At 36.5% G+C, this 15,164-nt stretch overlaps 1 protein-coding gene across 1 annotated transcript in view; it reads right to left on the minus strand.

Annotated features, from left to right (window-relative positions):
• Positions 1 to 1,990: 1,990 nt before the first annotated feature.
• Positions 1,991 to 15,164, minus strand: part of LOC150089904 (carboxypeptidase B-like) — a 187,836-nt gene continuing 174,662 nt past the window's right edge. The window contains exons 12-13 of the mRNA XM_090390124.1: positions 10,336 to 10,420; positions 1,991 to 2,184 (exon numbers count right to left, since the gene is read on the minus strand). Of these exons, the coding sequence (XP_090246250.1) occupies positions 1,991 to 2,184; positions 10,336 to 10,420 (279 nt within the window). The remainder of the gene's footprint in view (positions 2,185 to 10,335; positions 10,421 to 15,164) is intronic.

Genomic DNA, 15,164 nt, shown 5'->3' on the forward strand with positions numbered 1-15,164 from the left:
AACCCTTATAATTATGAGAGTATCCCTGGATTCAGGGGAGATCCCTATAGACTGGAGATGTGAAAATATATCCCCAACTTATAAAGGGGTTCAGAAGGTAACATGAATAATTACAGGCATGTTAGCTTAACATGCCTTTAACAGGAATGCGGTTATACTGCAGTCACAGCATGGATTTGTTAAATGGCAGTCTTGTCTGACTAATCTGATTGGATACTATGTTGCAGTAACAAAAGAACTGGATGCAAAAAAATAATTTTGATATCACATACTTGAATTTCAGGAAGGCTGTTGATACTGTTGCTCATAAAATACTGCTGTACAAACTGGAGAAATGTGGCATTAAGGGCTAGGCTATGGATAAAGAGATGGTTAAGTGGAAGAAGACACAGAGTGGTTATCAATGGGAACTGCTCTTCATGGACTGTTATTAGGGGAGTTCCTCAGGGTTCAATGCTGGGCTCATTTTGGGTGTCAATATTTATTAATGATATTGATGAAGGTATGTCAGGCTTAATTTCTCAGTTTGCAGATGATACAAAGGTTGGCAGGGTGGTAAACACAAACAATCAGAGCAAGCTACTGCAATAAGATCTAGGCAAATTAGATTGATGGGTTGAGAAATGGCAGTTAAAGTTTAACACTGACAAAATCAATTATTGCATATGTAGTAGCAGTAATCCCAGAATAACTTATCAACTGTGTAGTATTACACTCGTGCTAGTGGAAAATGAAAAAGATCTTGGGCAGATATGAAATTCTCTGAGCAGTGCAAATATGCTGCCAGGATAGTTCATGGGGGTCTTGTCAATGATATACAGAAACTTTACTATCAGGGATAAGGAGATGATTATCCCCTTGTACAAGGCCATGGTTAGGCTGCATCTTTAGTACTGTATACAGGTCTGGAAGCCTGACTTTAGGAAGTATGTAGATCTACTGGAACGGATGCAGAGAAGGATAACCAGATTGGTGAAGGGAGCAAAAGAATGCTCTTACTTAGAAAGTCTTTAGTTCTGCAAATTGCAGCATCTGGAAACTAGGCACCTGTGGGGAGATCTGATTGAGGTGTTTAAGGCCTTGAATGGATTGAGTAAACTAAATTTTAATGGCATTCTTCCTCTTGCTGAGACTACATACATGAGTGGGCTTAATTCAAGTTGAGGAAGGATGGTTGCAGGATGGATGTTAGGAAATTTGCCTTCAGCTAGCAGGTGGTTGATTGTTGGAACAGGCTTCCAATGGTTGTTGTGGAAGTTGATGGTTTAAATAAATTCAAGGAAGACTGGACAAATTCTTGGAGGGTATAGATGGGCAAAGTTTGTAGTGTTGTGTTTTTTTTTTTTTTTTCTTTTTTGCTGAATATAAGCTTGCTTCTTGCATCATTTGCCACTACTACTACTATAACATAGTAATATTCATAATACTTGACAGCTGATATTATATTGCAGTCTGTCATATTAAATTTTGGAAAGTTACAGAAACAGCTACTATGTTCCATAATAAAAATAGCAATTTAATAACTTACTGAAGATAAACGTCAGAACTTAGATAAACATCAGAATTTTTACAATTAGGTCATTCTGTATTTAATTTTCCAGTAGTTCAGTGCAATATGCATTTAAATATGACTAGAGCTGATTTAAGTTTTTTTTTCCCCTGTGCTCCTAAAATATCTGTTAATGAGCAGAGCATCAGCTAAGCTCTAACTAAATTAATACAACAAAATTTATCATCTTTGAAGTACGATACTGGCGATCATGATGTCCTTTTTTTACAATTAAAAATATAATTTGAGCAAGTTTTTATCTGTTGTTTCCAAATCCCCTTTTATAGTGATGTTGTATACACATTAGGAGAGAAAACATCTTGGAATGGCTGTGTATACATTACAGTATTGAAAGTTCATCAAAGATAAAAAGTTGCTCAAAGTGTTCTTTTCAGTCACTGTGAATCAAAAAACCTTTTTTTTTGTTTTGTTTTCTTTTATTTATATTCCAAGTTCCTTGGTAATTAGATGTGCCACAGTCTCTATACCTGCCCAGGTTTCTTCTGCAGTAGGAATAATTTCTGTTCTTGGTAGTAAAAATCCAAATATACCTTTATCTCGGAGTTCAATAGAGAAACTATATTTAACTCCAATAATATCATATGCCCAATCAGATGCACTTCCACTTACTGGATCTGAAATGTAACAATCCATAGTTAAATTTAAATTCTAATATGAATTTTTTTAAATTTAAATTCTAATATGAATTTTTTTAAATTTAAATATATTCTTATTTTAAGGGATTAATAAATGAGTGAATATTTCTGCTTCAGTAAAAACAGAATATTTTGAAGTTCAAAGATTCACTTTTTATTGAAATAGAAAAATTCACTCATTTATTCACCCCCCACCTCTTTTAAGCATTTACAAAAAGATCTAAAAAAATTAAGGTAGCAATAATCCCAGGATAACCAACCATTTGGGTAGTACCAAACTCAAGGTACAATAATGAAAAGGACCTAGGTGTAAGTACATAAAGATTATTACTATATTTAATACTACTCATATACATGTGAAATTAATAATATAGTTTATTAAGCAATCACCTAAACCACTATACACTAAGGTGATGTTTCAGGCATCTTGCCGATACTCATCAGACCGTGCTGTTGGGGCGCAGAACAATAGAAAGGGTTACAAATTTGGAAATATTACAATGACAATTACAAAATTATTAATTAATTGTGAATTTTAGGTCTAAAGTATTAAGTTTGAATTAGCATTACAATAGAAAACAGACATTAATTTAAATAAATCCAAATACATAAAGATTAAAATTCTTACCTGCTGACAGACTTTAGGTTTCTGAAGCTGATGCTGCCAAAAACCTGATGTGCATCCTGGCAAGAGGTGCTGCCAGCAGTTAATTTATAGGTGAGAGATTAAGTTCATTAGCTAATAGAATGGTGCCAAGTTTTCTATCCTGGATCTGGTGGTTCTTGTGTAGTGGAAACCTGGACATCAGTGTGCAGGCTGGTTCTGGAGATCTGGAGGGAGTTGTACATGGGCTGCTCTTCCGGATTATTTTCTTTTCCTCTTCTATTTTCTTATCAAAAGGTGGAAATATTGAGGGTTAAATTCTACTTCCAGTTTTCTGTTGATTACCAAGGCTCCAAACATTTTTATGAAGGCTTCTTTAATTTCTTTCTGTTATATTGGTTGCCTGTAAAGAGGATTCTAGTGTTGTTGAAATCTCATGTGTCAGCATATTGAAATGCATGTAGGGCTCAGTCAGACTTTAGGACTCTTTGTACATCTTTTTATGTTCTTTGATTCTACAGTTTAATCTTCTATATGATTCTCCTATGTAAGTGTCCCCACACCTACAGTCTATTTTATAGATAGGACTTCTACAGTTGTAAAGGTTATTGGGCTGTTGTTTTAAGATCTGCTTGATGGAAGCTGAACTCTTGAAAAAATGTGGAGATACCAAATTTCCTAGCTTCTTTTGCTACTTTTGTGCTGACCATGTGCATATGGAGGTTCTTCTGCCCCTGCTGAGTTGTGACAGACTTGGAGATGTCTTCTATGGCTCTGTTAATAACTTGTTGAGGAAATCCTTTCTTAATGGCAAGCCTGGTTATTGTTTGTAGTTCCTGTTGGAGATTTTCTTCTTTACAAATTCTGTGAGCTCTTAGAGAAAACCAATTTTTATTGAGAAAGGATGGCAGGATTTATAGTTTAGGATGATCCCAGTGTCTGTAGGTTTTTGGTAAACATCCATAAGTAACCCTGGGGGTTTTGTTGTGAACCGGACGTCTAAGAAAGGAAGGTTACTGTTATTTTCTACCTCCATTTTGAATTTGATCTTTTGGTGGTGGCTATTTGAGAGCTTCAAAGAATTTCTGTAGGTTTTTCGTTCCGTGGCTTCAGATAGCTATTATATCATTGACGTACCTGCTCCAGAATTTAAGTTTTTTAGGTTGGTTTTCAAGGAATTCTTCTAATTTTGTCATAAATATATCTGCTATGAGTGCAGAGAGGGTGTTTCTTGTGCTGAGGTCAGAATTCAATGACGGCGTCTGTTGCATTGAATGTGAAGTAGGTTTGTTTATTATTTGGATTTTTAGGAGCATTAGCAACTAAGGCCATATTGCTCCAGAAATATGCGGTGGTCATTCCCTGACCTTTCCACATTCTCCGTATTTGGTGGTGACAGGCTCGAACCCCGGTCTAATCAAGAAGCATGTGCTACGCACTGCTGCTCCTTCCCACCTGGCTACGGAGGTGCACAATGTGAAGTAGGGTTTCCTATATAACAGGGGTGGCCAACAAAGTCGATCGCGGCTTTAATTTTGGTCGAGCACAATGAATTTTAAATATATATGAAAAATGTATTAGTCAAAATCTAAATGTGATTATTATTATGCAACAGTGCATATGCTTATTACAAATTCGTTGAACCATGTGACTACTCTTGTCGTCACGCAGCCACTAAGCTTGTCTAGTGAAAATTCATGCAGTTACATTGTGGAGAGCATAGTGTATGTGTCGAATTCTTATTTAGCTTACTTAATATTAATAACTGGACAGTACTTATATGTTAACCTAATATCACTTGATTTAAAATGAACATTACAAAAAAAGAGTGAAACATATCATTTTCAACAAGAGTGGGAACTAGAATACTTTTTTTGTAAAGAATAAAGAAAAATGTTGTTGTTTGATCTGCAATGCTTCCTTGGCTATACCCAAAAAAGGAAATTTAGAAAGGCACTTCAATGTACTCCATGCCAATACCAATCGGATTTTCTGCCTAATAGTGACCTTAGAAAAAATAAATTAAAAGAACTTAAATCCAGATTATTCGCACAGCAAAATTTCTTCATGACACCTAAATTTACAATCTAAAGCAGTAACTGCAGCATCATTTAAAGTGAGTCATCTTCTTGCAAAAAAATGTAAACCATTTTCTGATGGTCAGTTCATCAAAGATGCATTTTTAGAAATAACAGATTCTCTTTTTGAAAATTTTAAAAACAAAAATGAAATTAAAAATGCTCTTCAAGATCTGCAATTATCTCGAAATACTGTGATGCGATGCATCAAAAAAATGAGTAAAAATGTGAGTGAACAATTGCGTGCTCATATTTCTAATTGTGTGTTCTTTTCTTTACAACTGGATGAATCTACAGACATCAGTGATACAGCTCAATTGCTCATTTTTATTCGTATGGTTTTTGATGATTCTGCCACAAGAGAAGAACTGCTGGGTATGGTTTCATTAAAAGAAAGAACTAGAGGTCTTGATATATTTAACACATTCAAAAATTTTATCGAAAAAATTAAATTACCACTATTTAAGATCATATCAATAACAACAGATGGAGCTAAAGCAGTGATGAGGCATCTTAACAGATTCATCGCATTGTGCCAAAAAGATGATGAATTCCCAGATTTTTTGAGTTACCACTGTATCATCCACCGACAAGGGAAATATGTTTGCCAGCAAAAGATTAAATACTAAAAGTGTTATGGACATAGCTTTCAAACTCATGAATTCCATCAGTGGACAATCTCTTCAAAGGAGACTTTTCAAAATGCAACTCAATGAAAATAAACCAGATCTTATATTACACACAGATGTGAGGTGGCTGAGCTGGAGTAAGTTTCTACAGATTTCGAAATTTGCTGAATGAAATTAAAAAATTTGTTGATCAAAGGGGAGATGATTATCAGCAGCTACAGAGTGGTTGTATGATCTGGCTTTTTTGGAAGATTTTACCAGTAAATTAAGTGATCTGAATTTGGAATTACAAGGAAAAAATAAAAATGTGGGTGACATGATTAGTAGTATTTCTGCATATAAATATCAATTTGGCAATGGCTAAGGATCTCAAAGGGAAAAAAAAAAAAAAAAACCGATCATTTTGCAAATATGCAAGATAATTTGCAAAAATATCCTGTTTTTGAATTTAATAGTGAGAAATATATTTCTGAAATTGAGAAAGTTGTGGATGTTTTGAAACCAGATTCAGTGATTTTAAAACAATTGAAGACATTGTTAAATATATTTCTTATCCATTTAATGTCGACTTAGATACGAAACAAATTGCAGAAAAAAAATCACTGAGATTTTTCACATGGAAAAAATATTACTTGAAAATGAAATTATTACATTGCGAAACGATATCTTCCTAAAAGCCAGGTCATCAGAAAAAGACTTTTGGAAATATGTTTGCCGATACCCAAATGTAAAAAAATGCAGTGAACTTTTAAATTCCTGTTTTGGTTCCACGTATCTATGTGAATCGGCCTTTTCATATTTGAAACAAACAAAGACGAAGAATCACTCTACTCTCACAGACTTGCATACAGAAGATTCTTTACAGTTGGCCTTATCACAGTATATCCTCGATTTTGAAAGCTTGGTAGATGATATGAAGGCACAAACTTCACTACTTCATTACTAGGGATTCTAGTAGTGGGGTCATACGACCCCACTACTAGAATCCCTAGTAATGGGGTCTTTGACCTGTGACACTACTGTGTGCAACCTCCGGCCCGGGAGCTGCACACAGCGTGTCTGAAAATCACAAAGCATCCTCGCAATGCGATCCAACAGGCCCAGATAGTAGGGAACATACACTGTGGTAAGCGGTACAGGTCGAACTACCCGATTGGGCTCTTCCTCTCTATTGTATTTATCAATGACCCTCTGGGGGTAACCGCACCTCATAAGATCCATCATTATTTGCCTAATTTCCTTCTCCCCCTCCTCAGAGGTGCTGCAATGTGTCCTCACCCTACCCAAAAGTGCTCTGGCCACACTATTTTTATGTTGGGCAGTCTGTGCCATCCTATAATGTGTGTACTGGCCCCTACACATTGGTTTCCTATAAACCTTAGTTCTAAGTCTGGGGCCTTCCCTATATACCATAATGTCCAGAATGCTTTACGAAAATCGCGAAGCATCCTTGCGAGGATGCTTCGCGATTTTCAGACATGCTGTGTGCAGCTCCCAGGCCGGAGGTTGCACACAGTAGTGTCACAGGTCAAAGACCCCATTACTAGGGATTGTAGTAGTGGGGTCGTATATGAGATCACATGCCCGGATCGTGGGGAATGTTACGTGGGGGAGACAGGATGGCGTCTCAAGGACCGTCTGGGGGAACATTCAAGAGCGATACGGACCGCAGAACTCAATAAATCCGCCATTGCCGAGCACTATTGGGAAAAACAACACTAGATCTCCCCCGACAACGCTGTCATCCTTGACCGGGCGCATAGATTCTGGGACCGCACGTGGCTGGAAAGTCTGTGGATTGGATCCTCTGGCAACAATAGCATGAACAGAGACAGGGGAGTTAGGCTTCACCCCCTTTTTGAGGCGGTGGTTTTTGCCAGAGATAAACGTTTTAGTTTTCCACGTCCCCAGACCACTTCCGGTTCTGGTACAAGTGAAAGGAATACCGAGTATGCGCCTGGTCATCCACGTGTGCCGTGAACCTGGTACTTAAGGATGTGTCGCTTTAATATTCATTATTGCTGAGGAAGGAGGTAGACACCTCCGAAAGCTTTAAGTGTTTTTATAGATTTTAAATTTATATTTTAATGCATTGTAACTTATTTACTTATTTTATTTTATTTTTGTTGTAAATTAGTTTTTTGTAAATAATCATATTTTTTGTAAATATTATTTTACAGTCTTTTGTATCATTTTATTTTATTCTATTTTATTATTAAATCAGTTATAAATGGTTGGTGTATATGTTTAAATTTGTGGTATGAATAATCCCAACCTTAGAGGCCTTATTGCAGATATAACAAGATTAGTTGTGGGCACAAAAGGGTAATTCTTACCTGAAATACTTCAGTTCTGTAAATTGCAATGTCTGGAAACTAGACATCTATGTGAAGACCTAATATAATTGTTTAACTCTTTTAAAGAGTTCAGTAAATTAAATGCTGATGGCATCATTACTTTTTTTAATTTAAATTTGTCCCTTTAAGTGTGTTGTCTGAGAAAGAGTAAGGATGCTATCATGGTTGAGTTTACTGAATCAATTTAAAGAAAAGAAAGTGTTTGAAGCCTTAAACACTTCGATTAGGTTTCCTTGCAAAACTGAAGTCTTTCTTGGTAAGATTATCTCTTGGTGTCTAGCTAATCTTGTTTCTCTTCTCTGCATTTTGTTCCAGTAGCTCCATATCCTTCCTGAAATGAGGCTTCTAAACCTGTATGCTTGTTATGTTTGTTTGTTATTTGGTTTTTAGGAGCATTAGCAACTAAGGCCATATTGCTCCGGGAATATGCGGTGGTCATTCCCTTGACCTTTCCGCATCCTCCGTATTTGGTGGTGACGGGCTCAAACCCTGGTCTAATCAAGAAGCGTGTGCTACGCACTGCTGCTCCTTCCCACCTGGCTACGGAGGTGCCCTCCTGTATGCAGTATTCAAGATGCAGCCTAAAAATTGCCTTATACAATGGGATAATCACCTACTTCTCCCTGCTGGAAAAATCTTGTATATCACTGACATAACCCCAGGAGATGCCCTAGTAGCCTGTTTGTACTACTCAAAGAACTTCATCTCGGACTAAAATTACCCCTAGGTGTTTTTTGTTCTTCACTCCTCCCCCCCCCAGCTTTGCTGTGGCAGAAAGTTACCAAAATTTGCATAGAAATTAGACAAAAGGAATGGACGAATGAAGTGAGAAAAGGTGACATGGGTTGCATTTAATATGGTTTTTTTTTTCTTGATTGACATTACATAAGCTTACTTTGTTGCAATATTTTGTCAATGCTATACCAACTTATGACTTAAGGGTACAATGAAATCAAATATATTCATAACAGCAGCTCTTGAACAGCCCACTGAACATGATGTTTTAGGAAGTGAGGAATTACCAGTTTACAAGTGCCGCACTCAATATTTCCTTAGTTCACCTTTTGTTACAGTGAAATACTTCATCAATTTTTCAAGGCTTTATGATAGGGTGGGGTCCCACTGTAGCACCTCCGAGGACAGAGATAATGAAATTATTCGTGTCACGGCAGACCTCAAGAAATGCGGCTACCCCAGAGGGTGTTGGACAGAATTATTAGAGGAGAGGAGTCCACCCGTACTGAGCCGTTCGCCCCTGTGAGCACTGCATACATTCCCTACTATCCGGGCCTTTCAGACCACATTGCACGAGTAATTCGGGGGTGCCAGATACGCTGTGTGCAACTCCCGGGACAGAGGTTGTACACAGTGATATCTTGTGTCAAAGACCCCATAACAAAAGAAGCCAACAGTGGGGTGGTTTATGAGATTAAATGCCCGGATTGTGGGGTATGTTATGTAGGTGAGACGGGGCGACGACTGAAAGACCGTCTGGGGGAGCATATGAGTGCAATAAAGTCCGCAAATTATGGGAAGTCTGCCGTGGCAGAACATTTCTGGGAGAAGCAACATCAAATCTCCCCGGAGGATGCTGTCATCACGGATCATGCACAGGGGTTCTGGGACCGTAAATGGCTTGAGAGTTTACGTATTGGGGCAGCTAGCAATTCCATTAATAGAGACAAGGGTGTACGTTTATATCCCCTCTCGGAAACCGTGGTTCTTGGGCGAGATGAACAGTTTCAGCTAGCGCGCTCACGAGCCATTTCCGGTTCCGGTGCATAAATGGGAAATTCCGGCCTTACACTCGAGGAACCATGTCACAAGTGCCGTGGATCTGCTATTTAAGGATGTGCCACACAGCAGAAATATGCTGTTGAAAAAGGGGATCGCTGTCTCCGAAAGCTCCAGTTGTTACGGTATTTTGTTAATTGTTTTTATCGCTTTTATCATCATATTTTATATTTTTGTATTTTATTGTAAATTAAATCACATCAGTTTTAGACTATTATATATTTTATTTTATTTCATTTCATTCACTCGTATTTTATTTTATTGTAAATAAAGTGTTTTAGTTGGAGGATTGGAATTTGTTTATTTGAATACCGGCTGGTGTAAAGTCTAATTGTTCAATATGAATTGTCCCAGCCTTGTAGGCCTATTTAGAGATATACTTCATTTTCCTCTACTGGTGGAGAAGTCACCATATTTTGACGACCACTGAGAATATAATATATAAATATATAACAATTAGAGTGATTAACATTGCCATTGTATAAGTAAACATTTTAATATGTTTAATTTATTGGATTGCCATATGTTAATTTACGATATAAACATATGTGTCTTATGTCTAACCTCATAAAGGCTCTTAGAGGTTAACCTATAAACAGTTCACATAATTCCAACTTCTGTGAGATACCAAGGTTTTTACTACAAAGAAACTTATGGGCTTTACTTACAGAGTGTTTGAGCAGAAGGGCCATATTTATATTCTTGTCCATGCTTTGCCTCCACTGCAGTTACTGCTGCCTTTAAAATTCTCATCTAGAAATATAATTCATTACTGTAGTTATTTATTTATTATATTATTTTAATGCATTATTAGGCTAATCATGTAATGTTGATCTCCATCCAAATAAATCAAATTAAGCATTGTAATTAAGAAGAATTTAAAATTAGCATTTGCCATTTTTCAAAAGCAAATATGGCTAAAACCCTTTGACTTCCTTATGAAGAAGATGGCATCTAGAAAAATAGACAGTTTTAAATTGATGAAACTATTTTATTTTATGTAAGGTACACTTAATTTTATTTATATAAGTATTTTAACTAACTATAAAACTGTTTTGTTTAATAAATAATTTTTTCTGCATATAAGATTTATCTTGTCTATGAAAATCCTCAGATGAAATAATGAGACTTTTTGACAGAGAAATAAAATGCATGAGATGCATATAAATTATCAGATAATACACAAGACTATGGTAGATATAAACTAGTCTGAAATCGAGGCAAAAGGGAGGTTAGGCAAGTTGAGGTAGATTACAATAAGTCTCTGATAAAGAATGAAAAGAAAAGCAGCAAAAAATTCTTTGCTTATATTAACACTAGAAGGAAGGGGTTGAATCACATTGATCAACTTGATATTGATAGTTTAACTGTTGATGATCCTGCTCAGGTTGTTGACAAACTTAATAGGTCTTTTGCATCTATATTCACTCATGAATTTTTTTGGGAAGCAGATGCCAGAAGCTTATCAAACTGTAACAGAAAGTTAAATGAATTTGTGGTAACTGGGAGAAAAGTGGAAGAGAAATTGTTGAAGCTAAATATTAAAAGGGTCACATGGGGTGGATGGGATCTGTCCAGTTAAAGTAAGGGAGGCAACAAAGGAGGTAAGTAAACACTTAGCCATAATTATGAGAGCATCTTTGGATTCAGAGGAGGTCCCTGTGGACAGGAGATGTGCAAATGTAACCCCAATTTGCAAAGGGGGATCAAAAGGTAACATGGTTAATTACAGACTTGTTTGCTTAACCTTTCTAGGGAAAATAATGGAGTCACTAGTCAATTACACTGCAGTCACAGCATGGATTTGTTAAGGGGCAGTCTTGTCTGACTAAACTGATTGGATAATATGATGGGGTAACAAAAGAACTGGATGCAAAAATAGAATTTTGATATTATATACTTAGATTTCATAAAAGCTTTTGGTACTGTTGAACATAAAACACTGCTATACAAAGTGGAACAGTGTAGTAGTAAGGGCAAGTTACTGCTATAGATAATGGGATAGTTAGGCATGGCACTAAAACCTGGAGTACCTCAGGTTTTAGTGCTAGGCCCATTGTTGTTTATTATCAAGAAATATTAGACAGATGGGCTGAGAAGTGGCAGTTAAAGTTTAACATTGACATACAAAGTACTGCATATGGGTAGCTGTCATCCCAGAATTGTAATCCCCAATTCTGCAAATTGCACTATCTAGAGACTAAGCACCTGTGGGGTAATCTGATGTGTTTAAAGCTTTGAATGGGTTGAACAAGCTCAGTGGTGATGGCATTCTTCCTCTTGCTCAGACTATATATGAGGGGGCATAAATTCAAATTGAGGAATATGGTTGCAGGACAGATTTATAGAAGTGTTCCTTCAGCCAACAAATGGTTGATTGTTGGAACAAACTTCCATCTGTTGTTGTGGAAGTGGTTAGTTTGAATAAATTCAAGGAAGAACTAGACAAACTATTGGAAAAGATGGACAGGTGCTATGGTTTTTTTTTTTTTTTTGCTATGTTTTATAAGCTTGCTTTCTTGCATCATTTGCCACTACTAATATTCTCCATTAATTTTTTATTAATATCCTCTGATATTTTCTGCCATTTGGTATTCAATGCAGCTACTAGTTCAGGTTTGTTTGTTTTTTGGGGCAGTCTCTCCTCATGATCTAATTCATTCTAGAAATCCTATATAGGATTGAGGTCAGGACCCTGGGCTGGCCAGTCCAACTTTCATCTCTCATGTCCTCAAACCAGTCCATCACAATGCAGATAATATTACATGGAGCATTGCCCTACTGATATAGATATGGGATTTCTCCAACGTGCTATAAAAAATAGGCAGTGCATTATTGTCCAGTGCATCTAGTAGATAGACCTTGGAATTTAGAATAGAATTTGGAATAGACCTTGCTGCTTTTGTCAACCTCAGTGCTGAGATGATACAGTCTAGGAGGTAGTTTTTCCCAGGTATACTTGCTGCACACCCATGCACAACAGATGGTAGACCATGTGCTGTGACAGACCACTCCAAAGTACAGCTTTGCAATTGGTTTGCAGACCAAGAACAACAGGCCTTACACCAAGCTTGATGACGTATGGAATTAGGGTGATTAGCTGCATGACTGTGATAACCGACACAATGCAGCTCACTATACTGGTACTGACATGTGTCCCAATCATGTGACTGAAGGCTTGTGTGTGCTGTGACAATGCCAATCAGCAATTAGGCAGACAGTTCTTTGCAGAGCTCTTCTGTCAGCCTTGGATGTTTTCCAGGTCTTTTTGTGACAGTTACAACATCAGTCCACCTCCGTTTGCAGATCATATCACCAGTCATTGCCCTAGGGATCTTCATTTCTGTTGAAATGTCATGTAGAGACTGATTACTTATGTGGCACTCTTTTGTCATTCAACACTGGAAGTCTATTAACTGAATCAATCATGCATCTTGCATTCACAATTTTAGTACTGTCTTCTCAAAGGCAAGCCCTACGACCATATTTATAATTTTATGATATGTGGTGCTTGAGTAGGACATGAACAACTATCAGTGGAAGGGTATCTGGACATTAATGGTAGGATAGTGTATGTGAATGAAAGGGAAAACAATTTTAGGAAAGATGAGATGTTTATCTTTTAGGAAGGATGTTGATCTGTTGGAACAGGTGCAGAGGGTAACAAAAGGATACACTCACCAAGAAAGGCTTCAGTTCTACAAATTGCAGTGTCTGGAAACTAAATGCCTCTGAGGAGATTTGAGTGAGATGGTTAAGGCTTTGAATTGATTGAGTAAGCTAAGTGCTGGTAGTATCCTTCCTCTTGCTAAGACAACACACAGGAGAGAGCATAAATTTAAATTGAGGAAGGATGGTTGCAGGATAGATTCCCAGAATATGGATACAGGATAGATGCCCAGATAGTTGTGAGAAATTTTCTTTCAGGTAGTGGGTAGCTAATTGGTGGAATAAATTGGTATTGAGGAAGTGAGTAATTTAAATAAATTTAAGCAGGAACTACACAGATAGAGGAGTTAGACAGGTGATGTGGAAAGCATCTTTTTTTGGCTGATGCTGTATATGCTTGCTTTCTTGCATCATTTGCTACTACTAATACTAACTTCTCTGTATATGTTTTTAGGCATTTGCTGTTATATGACAAGAAGTTATTAAGTAATTCATAATGTTATGAATGCTTACTGGTCACCACCCTGTCAATCAAGTTTTGCATTAGCATATCACTACTCAGTGTAGCCAATGTCACCACTTAAATATAAAGAGGTGTGTTCACATATCAGTCCCTCATATTACATGTCAGTCCTTCATTAACGATAGCAAAGGTGGCTTGGGCATCTCCAAATGGCAGCCTGGTTTAGTTGCTACTTGGAAATCTAAAACATTGATGGAACTAATATAAAATTCAGGTTACATGTGAGCTCTGTGTGCACAATTTCAACAAAGTCTAGTAATTCTCACTAAATTCTTTGCTTCTACCTTTGCTTTAGTGTTCCTTAATGGTATTATAAATGCATAGTATATGAGATGACCACTCAGATATGAACCAGTGTAAGCAGGTATTAAGGTGTTGTGACCCTTCCCCTTTCCCCACATGCACCCAGAAGAATGACAAGCTTCATATTACTACCACTTTGCTTAATGGTTGCATAGTGATCAAAATATGTTTGAACTCCAGAGAAAATATTCTTCTATCTCATAGAAGAGATGGGGATATACATCCCAGTTGAACTAGGCCAGTCGTGGATATTTGTTCCACTAACCTGACCAGTTGGTGAAAGTTTATATAAATGTTTTAGAATTTTGACAGCTGCATACAGAGAAGGGAATGTAGTGTAACATTAGCAAAAATTTTGCCCTACATCTTGCAATTACTTCATGTATATATTAAATTATATATTCAGTATATAAATCAATAAATTTCTCTATTTATACTCTGCAATTTCTTTATTTCATTACTAAGAATTGTCTGTTTTTATTGTTTTATTTTAATACAGGTAATTCTCAACTTTCCGAGTTAATTCATTCCTAGTGTTTGCTCGTAAAGCAGAAATTTATTTCCCATAGACATAATGTTAAAAATAGGGGTTATGTTATCAACAATGAAATTAGTTAGCTAATTAGTTTGTTTAAACAATGATTGACTTATCCAAAGAAATGAAAACGTATCCTGTAAAATCAAGCAAATTATAATAATAGAGAAATTATTTATGACTTACAAATGTTAAAGAATGTTTATTCTTCATCATCATCATTGACTAAATGCACACTCATTATTGGCTTGGCACTCGTTGGTTTGTTGCACAAGGAGTTGTCTTCTTCAGAAATGCTTCAAGAGGTGTTTATTTCCAAGATAATCTTCTCTTTTCTTTATAAATTTCAATAGCATGCATAAGCATTATTTAATGGAATGCACTAATTGCAACTAATACGATTTGTGCGAAGTAACAAGTTTACGAAGCTTAAAAAAAAAGGAATGAAGAGAAATTCTGAAAACTTA

Source organism: Mastigoproctus giganteus, chromosome 2 (genome assembly GCF_048544385.1).
Source record: "Mastigoproctus giganteus isolate SK-2022 chromosome 2, ASM4854438v1, whole genome shotgun sequence".
NCBI lineage: Eukaryota > Metazoa > Arthropoda > Arachnida > Uropygi > Thelyphonidae > Mastigoproctus > Mastigoproctus giganteus.